The sequence below is a fragment of the Castanea sativa genome, chromosome 1 (genome assembly GCF_040712315.1).
Source record: "Castanea sativa cultivar Marrone di Chiusa Pesio chromosome 1, ASM4071231v1".
Classification (NCBI taxonomy): domain Eukaryota; kingdom Viridiplantae; phylum Streptophyta; class Magnoliopsida; order Fagales; family Fagaceae; genus Castanea; species Castanea sativa.
In genome coordinates this window covers 19,918,662-19,931,377 of record NC_134013.1, presented here as the reverse complement: position 1 = coordinate 19,931,377, position 12,716 = coordinate 19,918,662, and the positions used below count along the sequence as shown (strand labels likewise).

Genomic DNA, 12,716 nt, shown 5'->3' with positions numbered 1-12,716 from the left:
AAGTCCACACAGCAACAGATTTGGCCATTGTTTTCTTCACAGGTACTATGTTAGAAAGCCACTTAGGGTGCTGGATGGGCTTGATAAAACCAACTGCTAGCAACTTCTTGACTTCTTGAGTTATTTGAGCTTCTACATCAGTGTAAAAGACCTTGGCTGGCTAGGCTACTGGCTTGACTCCCGGGTCCACGTTAAGAGAATGGACTACCAGTCCTGGATCCAAACCAGGCATCTCATCATAGGTCTATGCAAACACATCCATGTATTTCTAGAGTAAGGCTACTAATCGCTCCTTTCCTTGTGGTGTCAGCTGACTACTAATGAAAACAGGCTTCTGAGATCCCAGCTCAGCTCCCAAGTTGATTTCCCTTAATTCTTCTTCAGGCTGAATTTTCACCTCCTTAACTGGTTCCTCTAGGATCTCTTCTTGGGCTATCATACAATCTGGCGGTCTAGAACCCTCCTACATGATGCATTCAGGCCCCGCGCAGCTTCACAAACGATAAATCAACCTTCTTCCAGGTTCTCACACTAAAACACATTCCCAGGATCCTGAGGAGCTAGGCTCCCTCTTTTTCCTTTTCCTTTCCAAAAGGTTTCTCAAGTCACGGGTACCTCCTCCTTCTTCTTCTTCTAGGATAGGTGCTCCTGGGGTCCTTGGCGTAGGGTTCTCATCATCTGGTTCCAGCTCCTCATAGAACATTATTTCCACAAAGTTCACCTCCCCTTGGCTGAAGGGGTTATGGTTGGCAGGGATTCTTACTGGCTTCCCGTTCACTCTCCCTTTAACAAATTGAAGGTACGTGGATGGAATAAGGCGGTGTTTATGGAGCTATGGGCGTCCCAACAGTACGTGGTAGGACACCTTTGAATTGATCACATGGAATCTTGTCAGGGCCACTATTGGTCCTATTCTTAAGGCCAACTGCACATATCCTTCAGTTGATTCTGTTGATCCTCCAAATCCTGTTATCTCCATGGGAGCCCCTAGGATCCTCTTGCCAGTCAGGCCCACGGCTTCCAGGATACTCAAGGCTATGAGGTTGAGTGACGCCCCTGTGTCTACTAATGCTCTTTTGACTTGGACACCATTTATGATGGCCATTAGATAAAGGGGTCTACGGTGGTCTGGATGCTCAACCTCCATGTCCTCATCAGTGAAGGTTATTGCATTGGTTGTTTCCAAGTAAGCTCGACTAGCATGGGACTCTGCCGTGAAACATTCCATTCCTGAATCTGGTGCTATGCTCATGAGGGACTCTGTGGCCACCCTTCTTGCTTCTAGTCCAAATCCCAGCTGGTTGAATAGAGATCTGAACTTAGGGTTCTTCTGGAGAGTCTTAACTGTGCTTGGGTGGAAGAATCCTCCAAATTCTTCTGCTTTTACTGGGTTCCCATGGATCACCGCAGCCACCACGCCTTTCCCTTTGTGGATGGGCAAGGGGTTCTTTTGCACTTTGTTGAGGTCTAAAAAATCATGACACATGGCCCAAAGAAATAGCACATTGGGCCAACCCATGGAAAGTAAAATTGAGAAAAAAAGGGATTGGGCTCACAAAAGAAAAAGGATGGTAGGCCCGATGGATTTGAGGCCCAAGATCCATGAAGGGGCAGGTTTTAGGAACCATGAAACAAATGGAAAAAAAGAAAATGGCTTAGCCTGCCGGGATCAGAGGACCAAGGAGAGTCTAGTAGAAAGAGCTAAGCCGGGATCCCGAAGACTACCAAGGGCTTGGGATCTCTAGGGCGTGCAGCACGGCCAAAGTGGGATTAAGACAACTCAAAAGAGGAACCAAAAGGCACAAGGAACGAAGGACAGATATATCCTTCTTGAGCACTCAGTGATGCAACACAGAGCCAGAGGGCTTGGAGAGCAACAACTCATGAGCAAAGGCCGGTACCTCGGGGAACCCAGAAAGAAGAGCTATAAAAGGAAGTAGCTGGGAAAACCTTTGACTTGGCAAAAAAGGACGTGGCTCACTGGGAAAAATAACAAAAAAAAGGGGCGGCGAAAAGGCTAAGTCTAAAAAAGGGAAGATAGAGAAACCTTGGAGGAAGCAAAGTTGAAGGTCAGCTCCCCCGAAGACATCTTAGAATGGAAGGTCAGCAATGGACTTTTGAAGGAAAAGCACCAAAAAAAGAGAACTATGAGAAACATGGAATGGGTTGGCCACCAAAGCTACTGGCACATTACAGGCTCTGTTATCCAGGGAAGTAAAGAGAGGGAACCAGTGGTACCTCGGAGCCTGAGGTGATGCTATAAAAGGAAGAAGCAGCAACAGTGAAGGACACGATTCAGCAATAGTGAAATCATAATAGAATCACAAATCTCTGTCAAAATTCTAAGAAAATAAAGAAATATCTCTCAGTATCCGAGAAACAACCACTATAGTACATACTTGGATTCAAAAGTATTCAAACTTTGCAAGTCTTAGAGGCTTAGACAACCATCAAAGTCTGTAATTTTTGAGCTTATTTGGACCTTGTATCATGTTTTAGTGAGCACATTGTAATCCATAATTAAGAAAACTAATGGAGTATTTCTTATTGATTTGAGGATCCCTAACAATTATTTTGCGTGTTTCTTTATTACATTGCCTTCCTTTGTTGTTTTCTTATCGTTCAATATATATATTCTCGCTTGCTAGTGTATACATATTGTAGGAACCTTGCCCTGTGCACCACTTGGTTTGTAAACAGCCCATTTAGTTACGGTAAACCAAGCCCAGTCCCTTCAAATTACAACAAAGAGGGCCTCGGGGTTCTTGCTTGAGCTTGGGCCTAGACACAGTCCAAAACCGACTCTCACATTTTGATGACTCCACTGGGAACTGGGTAAAGAAGAGGGAAAAAGCAGTCCCTTCGCAGAGCATGACTCTAAGAGCAAGGAACAGTAAAGGTACCAATGTGCCGCCTATGGCATCTGAACCCGTAGGAGAAAACGAAGTAGCCTCTAAACAGAGGAACGAGGTGCCTCTGGTGGAACAAAGGCACGCAGGACAAGAGCCAGACCCCATGACTGGAATGACAAAGATGCTGAAGGATTTGCAGCAAGAGATTCACCTCCTTAAAAAAGGCAAGACACAGGAAATCAGGGATAATGTTCCCCCTGTGGTCAACTAAGACAGAGCCCAACCAAAAGGAGGGTCAACAATAGGAAGGGGAGCCAACCCTCAGTACCTAACGCTGGCAGATGTTAGTGCTCGTTTGGAGTAGGAAAGAGAAAAGCTTTTAAGGATTCCCAAACAATTTTCCCGGGATCCCTTGTTCCCACCAGAGCTCCTTGACAAGCCATATCCCAAAGGATATGAACCCCCAAAGTTCTATCCTTTTAATGGGAGGAACAGAAGTGCTGTGGAACACGTGAGCAGGTTTATCCACACTAAGGGCCCGTACGCAGGGGACAGAGAACTGTGCCTAAGGGAGTTTGCTGAGTCCCTTGTAGATAGAGCATATACATGGTATACCACGCTGAAACCTGGGTCCGTCAAGACCTGAGATGAAATGATGGAGAGGTTTTGCGCGAAATATTACTCGGGTGAAGACAAGGTCACCTTCCAAAGCCTTCAAATGGTGAGGTAAAGGCCTGGAAAAGATCCCGTCTAATTCATTAAGAGATTTGAAGATGTCTCCCTAGACTACTATGGAGACCACAAAGAGAAAGAGCTAGTGGAAACCTATATATCCAACATGCTCTTTGACTATAGGCTTAACCTCGAGAATTTATGCATAACCCAGTTTGCAGACTTGCTGCAAAGAACTAGAAGGACAGCACAGACCATGAGGATAAAGAAGGTGCCAGTACCCCATGCCATGAAAACATCAGTGGGTGAAAAAAGGAAGAGGCCTGACGGGAAAGTGTTCGAGGAATCACCAGTAATCCCATGTACCATAGAGGAATTGAATCATGTCCTGGACAAATGGATTGGGGATGGAATTGTTAGGCCATTTACCATGTCCAGGCCATCAACTAAGGAAGAAAGGAAGAACCCCTTGTTTTGCAGAATTCATAATTATGTCAAGCACTCCACCAAGGACTACTGGACCCTTCGTAGGCTTTTTCACAAGAAGCTAAGGGAGGGAACCTTGGAGCTCACTCAAAAGGAGCCAGAAGTGCAAAGAAACCCCCTACCTTACCACAAAGGAAAGGGGGTGGTGGCCGTGGTGATCTATGGAAACCCAGTAGAATCAGAAGAACCTGAAGGATCCTTCCACCCAAGCACAGTCAGGACTCTACAGAAGAACCCTAAGTTCAGGTCGCTATTCAACCAGCTGGGATTCGGACCAGAAGCAAGAAGAGTGGCCACAGAGTCCCTCATGAGTATAGCAGCAGATTCTAGAATGGAATATTTCACAGCAAAGTCCCATGCTAGTCGAGCTTACTTAGAAACAACCAATGCAATAACCTTCACTGATGAGGACATGAAAGTTGAGCATCCAGACCACCGTGAACCCCTTTATCTAATGGCCACCATAAATGGTGTCCAGGTTAGAAGAGCATTGGTAGACACAGGAGCGTCACTCAGCCTCATAGCCCTAAGTACCCTGGAAGTCGTGGGACTAATTGGTAGAAGGATCCTGGGGCTCCATGGAGATAATAGGATTTGGATGATCAGCAGAATCGACTAAAGGATATGTGCAGCTAGCTTTAAGAGTAGGACCTATAGTAGCCTTAACAAGATTTCATGTGACCAATTTGGAGGTTTCCTACCATGTATTGTTGGGGCGCCCATGGTTCCACAAACACCGCTTTTTCCCATCCACGTACCATCAATGTGTTAAAGGGAGATTGAATGGGAAGCCCGTAAGGATCCCTGCCAACCACAACCCTTTCAGCCAAGGGGAGGTGAACTTCGTGGAAATAATGTTTTATGATGAGTTGGAACCAGATGATGAAAGCCCTACACTAAGGACCCTAAGAGCACCTATCCTAGAAGAAGAGGAAGGAGGGGGTACCCATGACCTAAGAAACCACTTGGAGAGAAAAAGGCAAAATAGGGAACCCAGCTCCTTAGGATCTAGGGAATGTGTTGTAGTGCGAGAACCTAGAGGAAGGTCAATTTATCGTTTATGAACATGCGGAGCCTGAATGCATCATGTAGGAGGGTCCTAGACCACCAGATTGCATGATCGCATAAGAAGAGATCCTAGAGGAACCAGTTAAAGAGGCCCAAATACATCCTGAAGAGGAACTAAGAGAAATAAACTTGGGAGCCAAGCTAGGATCCCAAAAGCCTGTTTTTATTAGTAGTCAACTAATAGCACAAGAAAAGGAGCAATTAGAAGCCTTACTCTAGAAATACATGGATGTGTTCGCGTGGACCTATGATGAGATGTCTGGTCTAGACCCAAGACTAATGGTCCATTCTCTCAACGTGGATTCAGGAGTCAAGCCAGTAGTCCAGCTAGCCAAGGTCTTTCACATAGATGTAGAAGCTCAGATAACTCAAGAAGTCAAGAAGTTGCTAGCAGCTAGTTTTGTCAAGCCCATCCAACACCCTAAGTGGCTTTCTAAGATTGTACCCTTGAAAAAAAAGAATGGCCAAATTCGTTACTGTGTAAACTTTCGCAATCTAAACAAGGCATGTCCAAAAGATGAGTTCCCTCTGCCTAACCTTGACCTCCTTGTGGATTCAACTGCAGGAAGCTCTATGTTTTCATTCATGGATGGGTATAGTGGGTACAACCAAATCCGCATGGCTGCTAAAGATGCAGAGAAGACTGCATTCAAGACTTCAATTAGGAATTTTTATTACACTGTGATACCTTTTGGCCTCAAAAATGCAGGGGCCACGTACCAGAGAACCATGTCGGCTATCTTCCATGACATGATGCATAAGGAGATGGAAGACTATGTGGATGATATTGTGGTGAAATCAAAAATTAGGACAGGACACTTTCAGGTGCTTGAACGAGTTTTTGAAAGGTGCAGGAAATACAAACTACGCTTGAACGCCATGAAATGTGCCTTCGGGGTGTCTGCTAAAAAATTCCTTAGGTTCCTAGTACATCATAGAGGCATAAGCGTGGATCTAGCAAAAGCCACAGCCATTGCCACAATGAAAAGGCCTACAACTGTAAGGGAACTCAAAAGCTTCTTGGGGAGGGTCTCCTACATCAGGAGGTATGTGCCAGGGTTGGCTTCGGTCACATGGAGAGTTGAGCAATAGGAAGCCTTCCAAAGGATCCAACAGATCATGCATCGTCTTCCCACCCTCCAAGCACCAGTATCTAGGTGACCCTTGTTACTATATTTAGCATCGAACCCCCAAGTAATAAAAGCCCTGCTAGCATAGGAAGATGATGATGAATGAGAAACCCATTTACTACGTGAGCAGGACACTTAAGGATGCCGATACCAGGTACCCCAGGATAGAAAAGGCTTGCCTAGTGGTCGTCCACACATCCCAAAGGCTGAAGTGGTACTTCTCGGCTCACCAGATCCTTTTGGTGACTAAGTCACACCTCATAAAGGCACTCCTTCATCAGCCATTCTTGACAAGAAGGATAGCACAGTGGTTGGTCTTGCTTTCTCAGTATGACATAGGTGTCAAGACCCCCAAGGCTGTCAAAAGCTAAGCCATAGCAAACCTGCTAGCCTAGTTCCTCGGAGATGTGGAATGTTCACTAAGCGAGGAGATCCCTGGGGAGGTGGCAGTGATGGAGTTCCCAGGGAAGAAGTGGTCGATGAGGTTTGATGGGTTAGCAATAGCAACCTCGAAAGGACTGGGAATTGAATTAAGCTGTGAAGATGGGGACACCTTACCCTTATCTTTCAAACTTGGGTTCTCCTGCTCAAATAATGCCGCTGAATATGAAGCGTACATGACTGGGCTGACTATAGCACTCAACATAGGAGTAAAGCACTTGAGAGTTTTAGGAGACTCCAATCTCATAGTCTCTCAGGTGAAGGGCGATTTTGCACTAAAAGAGCAGAGTTTGGCAACCTACAGAACTTGGGCGCAGAGGCTAGAGCAGGAATTCTAGACCTTTAGTATATAGTACGCCCAGAGGAGTGAAAACAGGTTCGCCGATGCCCTAGCTACCTTGGGATCCCAAATGTCAGTTAAAGGAAGTAACACCTTGATAAGGGTAAGTAGGCAAGAACACTCCATCATAAAAGTCCTCAGAAGGATGTTCTCTGAAGCACTAGAGCACCAAGATTGGAGAAATGAGGTTAAAGACAAAATAAAAGGGCCTGGACATGGAGGGAGCATCAAAGAGCTAAAAGATTACACTTAGATAGAAGGAGAGCTGTATAAGAGGCTACTCGGAGGGATCCCATCTAGGTGTATCAATAAGAAGATAGGAAAGTTGAGATTAGAAGAACTACATAGCCAAGCCTACGGGGTTGTAGAAAAGATCAGTTTATACAGAAGAATACAATGCATGGGGTACTACTGGCCAAGTATGAATAAAGAGGCAGCGACTATACAAGAGAAGTGCCAAAGATGTCAACTTTCGATGGACAAGGAAGAAAGCTATGTTGTATTTGTTACAGAAGATTGGAGAACTCCATTGATGGAGTACTTGGCTTAAGGGATCCTACCAACTGATAGGACATTAGCCCACAAGCTCAAGAAACTTGCGGTCAGGTACTTCTTACAAAACGGGATCCTATTCAAAAGGGGGTACAATGGGGATCCCCTAAGATGCCTAGGGCCAAAGGAAGCTAGAGAAGTAGTCAGGGAAGTCCATTCTAGTGATTGTGGAAGTCACCCAAGAAAAAGAAGACTCTACAAGTGGTTGCTACTATTGGGGAACTATTGGCCAACAATGAAAAGGGACTCTAAGGAGCTAGTCAAAACTTGGCATGCCTGTCAAGTACTTGGAGATGCAATTCATACGCACCCAAATGTACTGTAGGACATGACAACATCATGGCCTTTCCACACTTGGGGGCTTGATCTCTTAGAGCCTATAAACCCCCTTTTCAATGGTTACATATGGATCCTAGCGGCCACCGAGTACTTTACAAAATAGGTAGAAGTTATCCCTCTGAAAAAGGCCACTAGAGCAGCTGCGACAAACTTCATTCGAGAGCACATCATTACAAGGTACGGGATCCCTAGGAGATTGATTAGTGACAATGGGACCCCGTTCATAAACAAAGACATGAAGGGCCTGACTGAGGCGTATTGCATAAAACATGGAAGGTCTACACCATACTACCCACAAGGAAATGGCCAAGCTAAGGCCACTAATAGGGTGATTCTGAAGATCCTTAAAAAGATGAAGCATAAATATGGGGGAAAATGGAGTGACTACTTGGCAGATGTACTCTGGGCATGTAGAAGCTCCGTGAAGACAGCCACAGGATTCTCACCGTTCTCCCAAGTCTATGGGATAGAGGCCATCAGTCCTGTAGAATTAGTTGTCCCCACACCAAGAGTGGTACTTGAAGAAAGCCAAGAGGACACTGAGGACACAAATAATGAAAGGAGATTTGCAGATCTGGAAGGGATTGAGGAAGAAAGAGAACTGGCTAGGAGGAGGAGCCAGAGGTACCAACAAAGGATGACTAAGGCGTATGCACAGACAGTACACCCAAGGGCTTTCACTGAAGGGCAGCTGGTGCTAAGGACAACAGAACATGTAAGAAAAAACCTCCCAGGACCCTCCAAATTTGCCTCAAAGTGGGAAGGACCCTACATCATCAGAGAAGCCCATGATAGTGGGTATTACTACCTCACAAAGGAAGATGGGATAGTCCTGACAGAGCCCATAAATGGGAAGTGGCTGAAAGAGTACTACGCATAGAAAGGGAAAGATCTCAATACGCCGGGGCCCCCTTTTTGCTTCTCCAGTCCGCTAAGTACTTTATCATTCCTTGCTTTTGTCATGAATTTTGCTTTTGTCCAGGAACCCATGATAGAAGGACGCTATGTGTTTCTTACTATCTTTGATAACCTTTCTGTATTCCTTAGATTAGCAACTATGCTTTGATTCAATGAAACCTCTTTTATTTCCTTTAAATTATGGCTAAATTAAATATTGCAAAGTCCAAATGTGGGCAGACTTGAGGGGGATACCTAGGCCGATGCCAAAAAACAAAGAGGGAGAGAACTCTGGCACACGATCCAAGACCCACACCACAATTAGTCCAAGTACATGGCCTGGGACCACGGGCAAAAGTAAGTACCCGAGATACCTAACCCAGTATTTGACAAAAGTGGACCTGCCTGGTTCGTGATTTTGGACTTCTTAAAAAAAAGAAAAAAAGGGAAAAGAAAGAGAGAACCCAATGTACCCAATTCAGTACCTGCGCAGTAAAGTAATCATCAACGTACCTGATCCAGGATCTACAGTAAGACTTATAGGGACCATGGCCCAGGACTCAGTGCAAAAAGGAAAAAAAAAAACAGTATACCAAAAAAAAAAAGATTAAATCCATATACTATTGAGAAATAGAAGCAATCCTAAACAAAAAAAAGAAAGAAAAGACAACAGAAATATAGATCCATACCATAGAAAATGAGAAAGAAAAGCCAGAAACAGTGTTAAACAGGAAAAGATAAAACTTATACAGCCCAAATTGTTTGAAAATACACATCTGAACTAGATAAAATAAAAAATAAAAATAAAAAAAAGGTGGGGCTAAGGAATAAGGCCGGCCAGTAAAGAACTGTTTGGAGAAATGGTAGGGGCAGTTGAAGGAGAGAGAACCCTTTGCCTTTTAGCCTTCAAATCCTACAGGACCTTGTGAGCACGAGTTAGAGCCTCCTCAGAGGCATCAATCTCAGCATCTATACTCATGAAAACTCGCCTCTGGAATAGCATGTGGGCCAGTAAACGCAAATGCTCCAGCAAGAAGGACAGGTTGAACTTTGCCTCTAAAAGATCCTGCACCACTCCCCTCCATTCCAAAAGTTTCTCTTTAAACAATGAGTCAAGGGAGGAGTTCCTCAGGGAGATAAGCACAGCACACAGCAGCTCCATCAGAATGTTACCTAGAAACATACCTCCCCTAAAACCACTGGTAAAGTCTCCATGGACCTCGAGCAACCCCTCCAGCAATGGCAGACCCTCCACAGGCACGGAGAAGCGTAAGAAGTTGCCATAGGAAGGCCCAAAGCGATGGAAATGGCTTGCAGGGAGGTTGTTAAACTCCAAAAGATCAAAGCGGGCCAGGAAGGTAGAGAGCCCATAGTCAGGCTGAAATAGCTGCTTCTAGAGCCTCCCCCATTGTTGCATCTCCACTTGTAAAGATTAGGGAATTGTCAACCTTCTGGATAGTTTGAGGGGTCCTTGCCTGAGATTCAGCAATCTGAGTAGATCCCACAGCCACCTCAGGAACCACGAGCTCAGGATCTCCAGCACCTGGGTCAACACTTGCAGAAGCAGGCATAGTTCAAAAGGGAGAATAGAGCTAAGAAAGAAAAAGGTAAAGTAATAAAAGAAAGAATAAAAAAAAAAAAAAAAAAGGACTTCTATTGGCTTCCTGTGGTAGGGCTTCCTCCTCTTGCTCCTCTTATTTCTTGGAAGATTCTGTGAGAGAACACCTAGCACGAAAGGGGGAGGAAACCTTAGCAAAATGGCTAAAGGAAGGAATACCGGGGGCTTCGCCAAAGAAGGAAAAGGCAAAAGAAAAGCACAAAAGGGGGGGAGGGAGGAAGCACAGTAAAAGGAGAACAACATGCACCTTCAGAACCCTCCGATTCCAAAGAAGCGGCCTCAAGGGCAGATCGAGCACTGGTTTGACCTAAAAGGGGAGGAGAAGAGGAGAAATCTTAAAAAAAAAAAAAAGGTGGGATAGAAGAAAAACAAATATTAAGATTTTTATAAGAGAAGAATGGGGCTCACCTGCTCGTATGGATGGAGACGCGCCCCCCAAAGGTTCTTTGCTTAACATAGGATCAGGTGACATAGTTTTGGTGGGACTGAAAGTCTACTCAGACTGGGGATCTTGGGAAACAGGAGGCTGAAAAGCTCTAGGATCTTGAGCAGCCAGGGGAACAGCAGACGGAGTAAACTGGATGCCCTGCATTGGTTGCCCAGTTTCCTCAGGTATACCACCACTAGGGGCCTCCTCTTCCACGCCTGGGAAACCAACAGAAGAAACGGTAATCACTTCTTCCTCCAAAGCCCTGCTAGTCGTGGGAAGGGGTACCTCCACCTATGAAGAAAAATATACGTAAGTACACGGTACCAAAAGGGGGTAGGAACAAACAGAGAGAAGCACGAAGAAGGCCATACCACATCATCACTAAACGATTGACTCCTGCCTTTCTTGGGGTTTGACTTACGCTTGGACTGCAAGGAAGAAAATAGTCACTCATCAGTTAAAAGAGAAAGAGAAAGACACTGCAATAGCAGTGACAAGCTACTGCAAAATAAAAAAGCGAAAAGAAGGAAAGAGGCCTTGCCCTTCTTTCTCTCTCTACAGAGTCTCCAATGGTCTTTTGTTTACTACGGGTATGCCCAGAGGGTCCTAGAGGAGACTGGGATACAAGATTAAAGGATCCCAAAGAACCTTAGGTTGAAGAACTCACAGGAACCTGAAAGAGAGAAGACTCTACCTTAGTCTTCACTCGAGACTTTGGAATTAAAGAATACCCGACTTCTTTTCCCACTACAGGGGAACTCGCTTTCTCGGGTTCCTCAAAAATTACCAATTGCTTCTGGGACCTCACAGTCTTTCGCTTCTTGGTTTCAAAGCCAGTCTCGGCACCCCCACCACCTTCCTCGAGTTCAGCTTGCTCGACCTTTTCCTGCTTGAGCTCTTTCTTTTTACCTTCACCTGTGGGAGTAGCGGCACCAATTGCCTCTACTGCCCCTCTTTTAATTGGCACCCTAGAAGAAGCACCAACAATGAGGTCACATCCTGACCAAGCTTTTGGAAAATCCTATGCATAACACACCCAACCACCCCTAGAGGTGTGCCACTCCGCAAACCCTGTCTTGCTTCTCACGGCACCAGATACAATACCAGCAATGGGAAGGGATAGGTGACTGTTAGCAGTGGGAGTAGAAAGAATATCAAGATTGGGAACTCTCTCAATCTTGCCCGGACCAACATAATCAACAAAATATTTTTGTACTCGTCTCCAATAGCCAACGAAACCATTAGAAGCAAAGACTCCCCTCTAAGAGTTGGGAACTATAAACTAAGGACTTCTCCGTGACCAGTAGGAGAAGGCCTGAAGCCTAAGGAATGGATCCAGCGAAGGGAGAGAAGGTACTATATCCTTGAAAATTGGAGGGATGTCTTGATTGAAGCCAAATTGCCGGAGTACCCGGTGTGCTGAGTAATGTGTGTATCTAGGGCCACTAGAGGAGGGCACCCGGCAGCCAAGAAGGACTAACACAAGCTAAATAAGCCAAACTGCCTTCATCACCCTGGCGCAAATCAAAGGTGTTCCCTGGAGAAGTGAGAAAAGAAGCTAAAACAGAGTCACAAGCAAACCTGGGGCCGAACTCCCGTGGAGAGCGCCATCTTAAATGCCCTGCCTGATCAAAAAGCTCAACTAGGTTGAGATTGCCACCTTTCAGACTGGCCCAACGGAAAATAATTGGATGGCTATCAGTCAAACTACCGCATTTAACTACATTAGGGGATCCCTGAAACTTATCTTTTACAAACTTCAAATTTCTACACTTTGCTAAAGTAACTAAAGAGCGATCCCACATGAATACCTAAAGAATGGCACAGTGGAAGGATGAGGTGATCGCATAGCAAGAGTCGCCTTCAACTTCATCTCCATGAAACTGATCTA

At 45.3% G+C, this 12,716-nt stretch overlaps 3 protein-coding genes across 3 annotated transcripts; 2 read left to right on the top strand and 1 right to left on the bottom strand.

Annotated features, from left to right (window-relative positions):
• The first annotated feature begins 6,660 nt into the window (after positions 1 to 6,660).
• LOC142622140 (uncharacterized) lies at positions 6,661 to 6,987 on the top strand. Its single transcript, XM_075795579.1, has one exon. It carries the CDS (start codon positions 6,661 to 6,663, stop codon positions 6,985 to 6,987), a length of 327 nt encoding a protein of 108 aa, XP_075651694.1.
• Positions 6,988 to 8,115: 1,128 nt separating this feature from the next.
• Positions 8,116 to 8,760, top strand: LOC142622132 (uncharacterized). Its single transcript, XM_075795569.1, has one exon. The coding sequence runs from the start codon at positions 8,116 to 8,118 to the stop codon at positions 8,758 to 8,760; it is 645 nt and encodes a 214-aa protein (XP_075651684.1).
• Positions 8,761 to 9,690: 930 nt separating this feature from the next.
• LOC142622123 (uncharacterized) lies at positions 9,691 to 10,348 on the bottom strand. Its single transcript, XM_075795557.1, has 2 exons — positions 10,253 to 10,348; positions 9,691 to 10,170 (listed from the first exon to the last, which is right to left on the bottom strand). Exons 1-2 carry the CDS (start codon positions 10,346 to 10,348, stop codon positions 9,691 to 9,693), a joined length of 576 nt encoding a protein of 191 aa, XP_075651672.1.
• Positions 10,349 to 12,716: the final 2,368 nt, after the last annotated feature.

What these genes read in the sequence shown, in the direction of transcription:
- LOC142622132 (XM_075795569.1), top strand. Translation starts at nt 8,116, where the DNA reads ATGAAGGGCCTGACTGAGGCGTATTGCATAAAACATGGAAGGTCTACA.
- LOC142622140 (XM_075795579.1), top strand. Translation starts at nt 6,661, where the DNA reads ATGGAGTTCCCAGGGAAGAAGTGGTCGATGAGGTTTGATGGGTTAGCA.
- LOC142622123 (XM_075795557.1), bottom strand. Translation starts at nt 10,348, where the DNA reads ATGCCTGCTTCTGCAAGTGTTGACCCAGGTGCTGGAGATCCTGAGCTC. An exon ending in CTCAGATTGCTGAATCTCAG is followed by an intron (nt 10,171 to 10,252) that starts GCAAGGACCCCT and finishes GGGAGGCTCTAG; the next exon opens with AAGCAGCTATTTCAGCCTGA.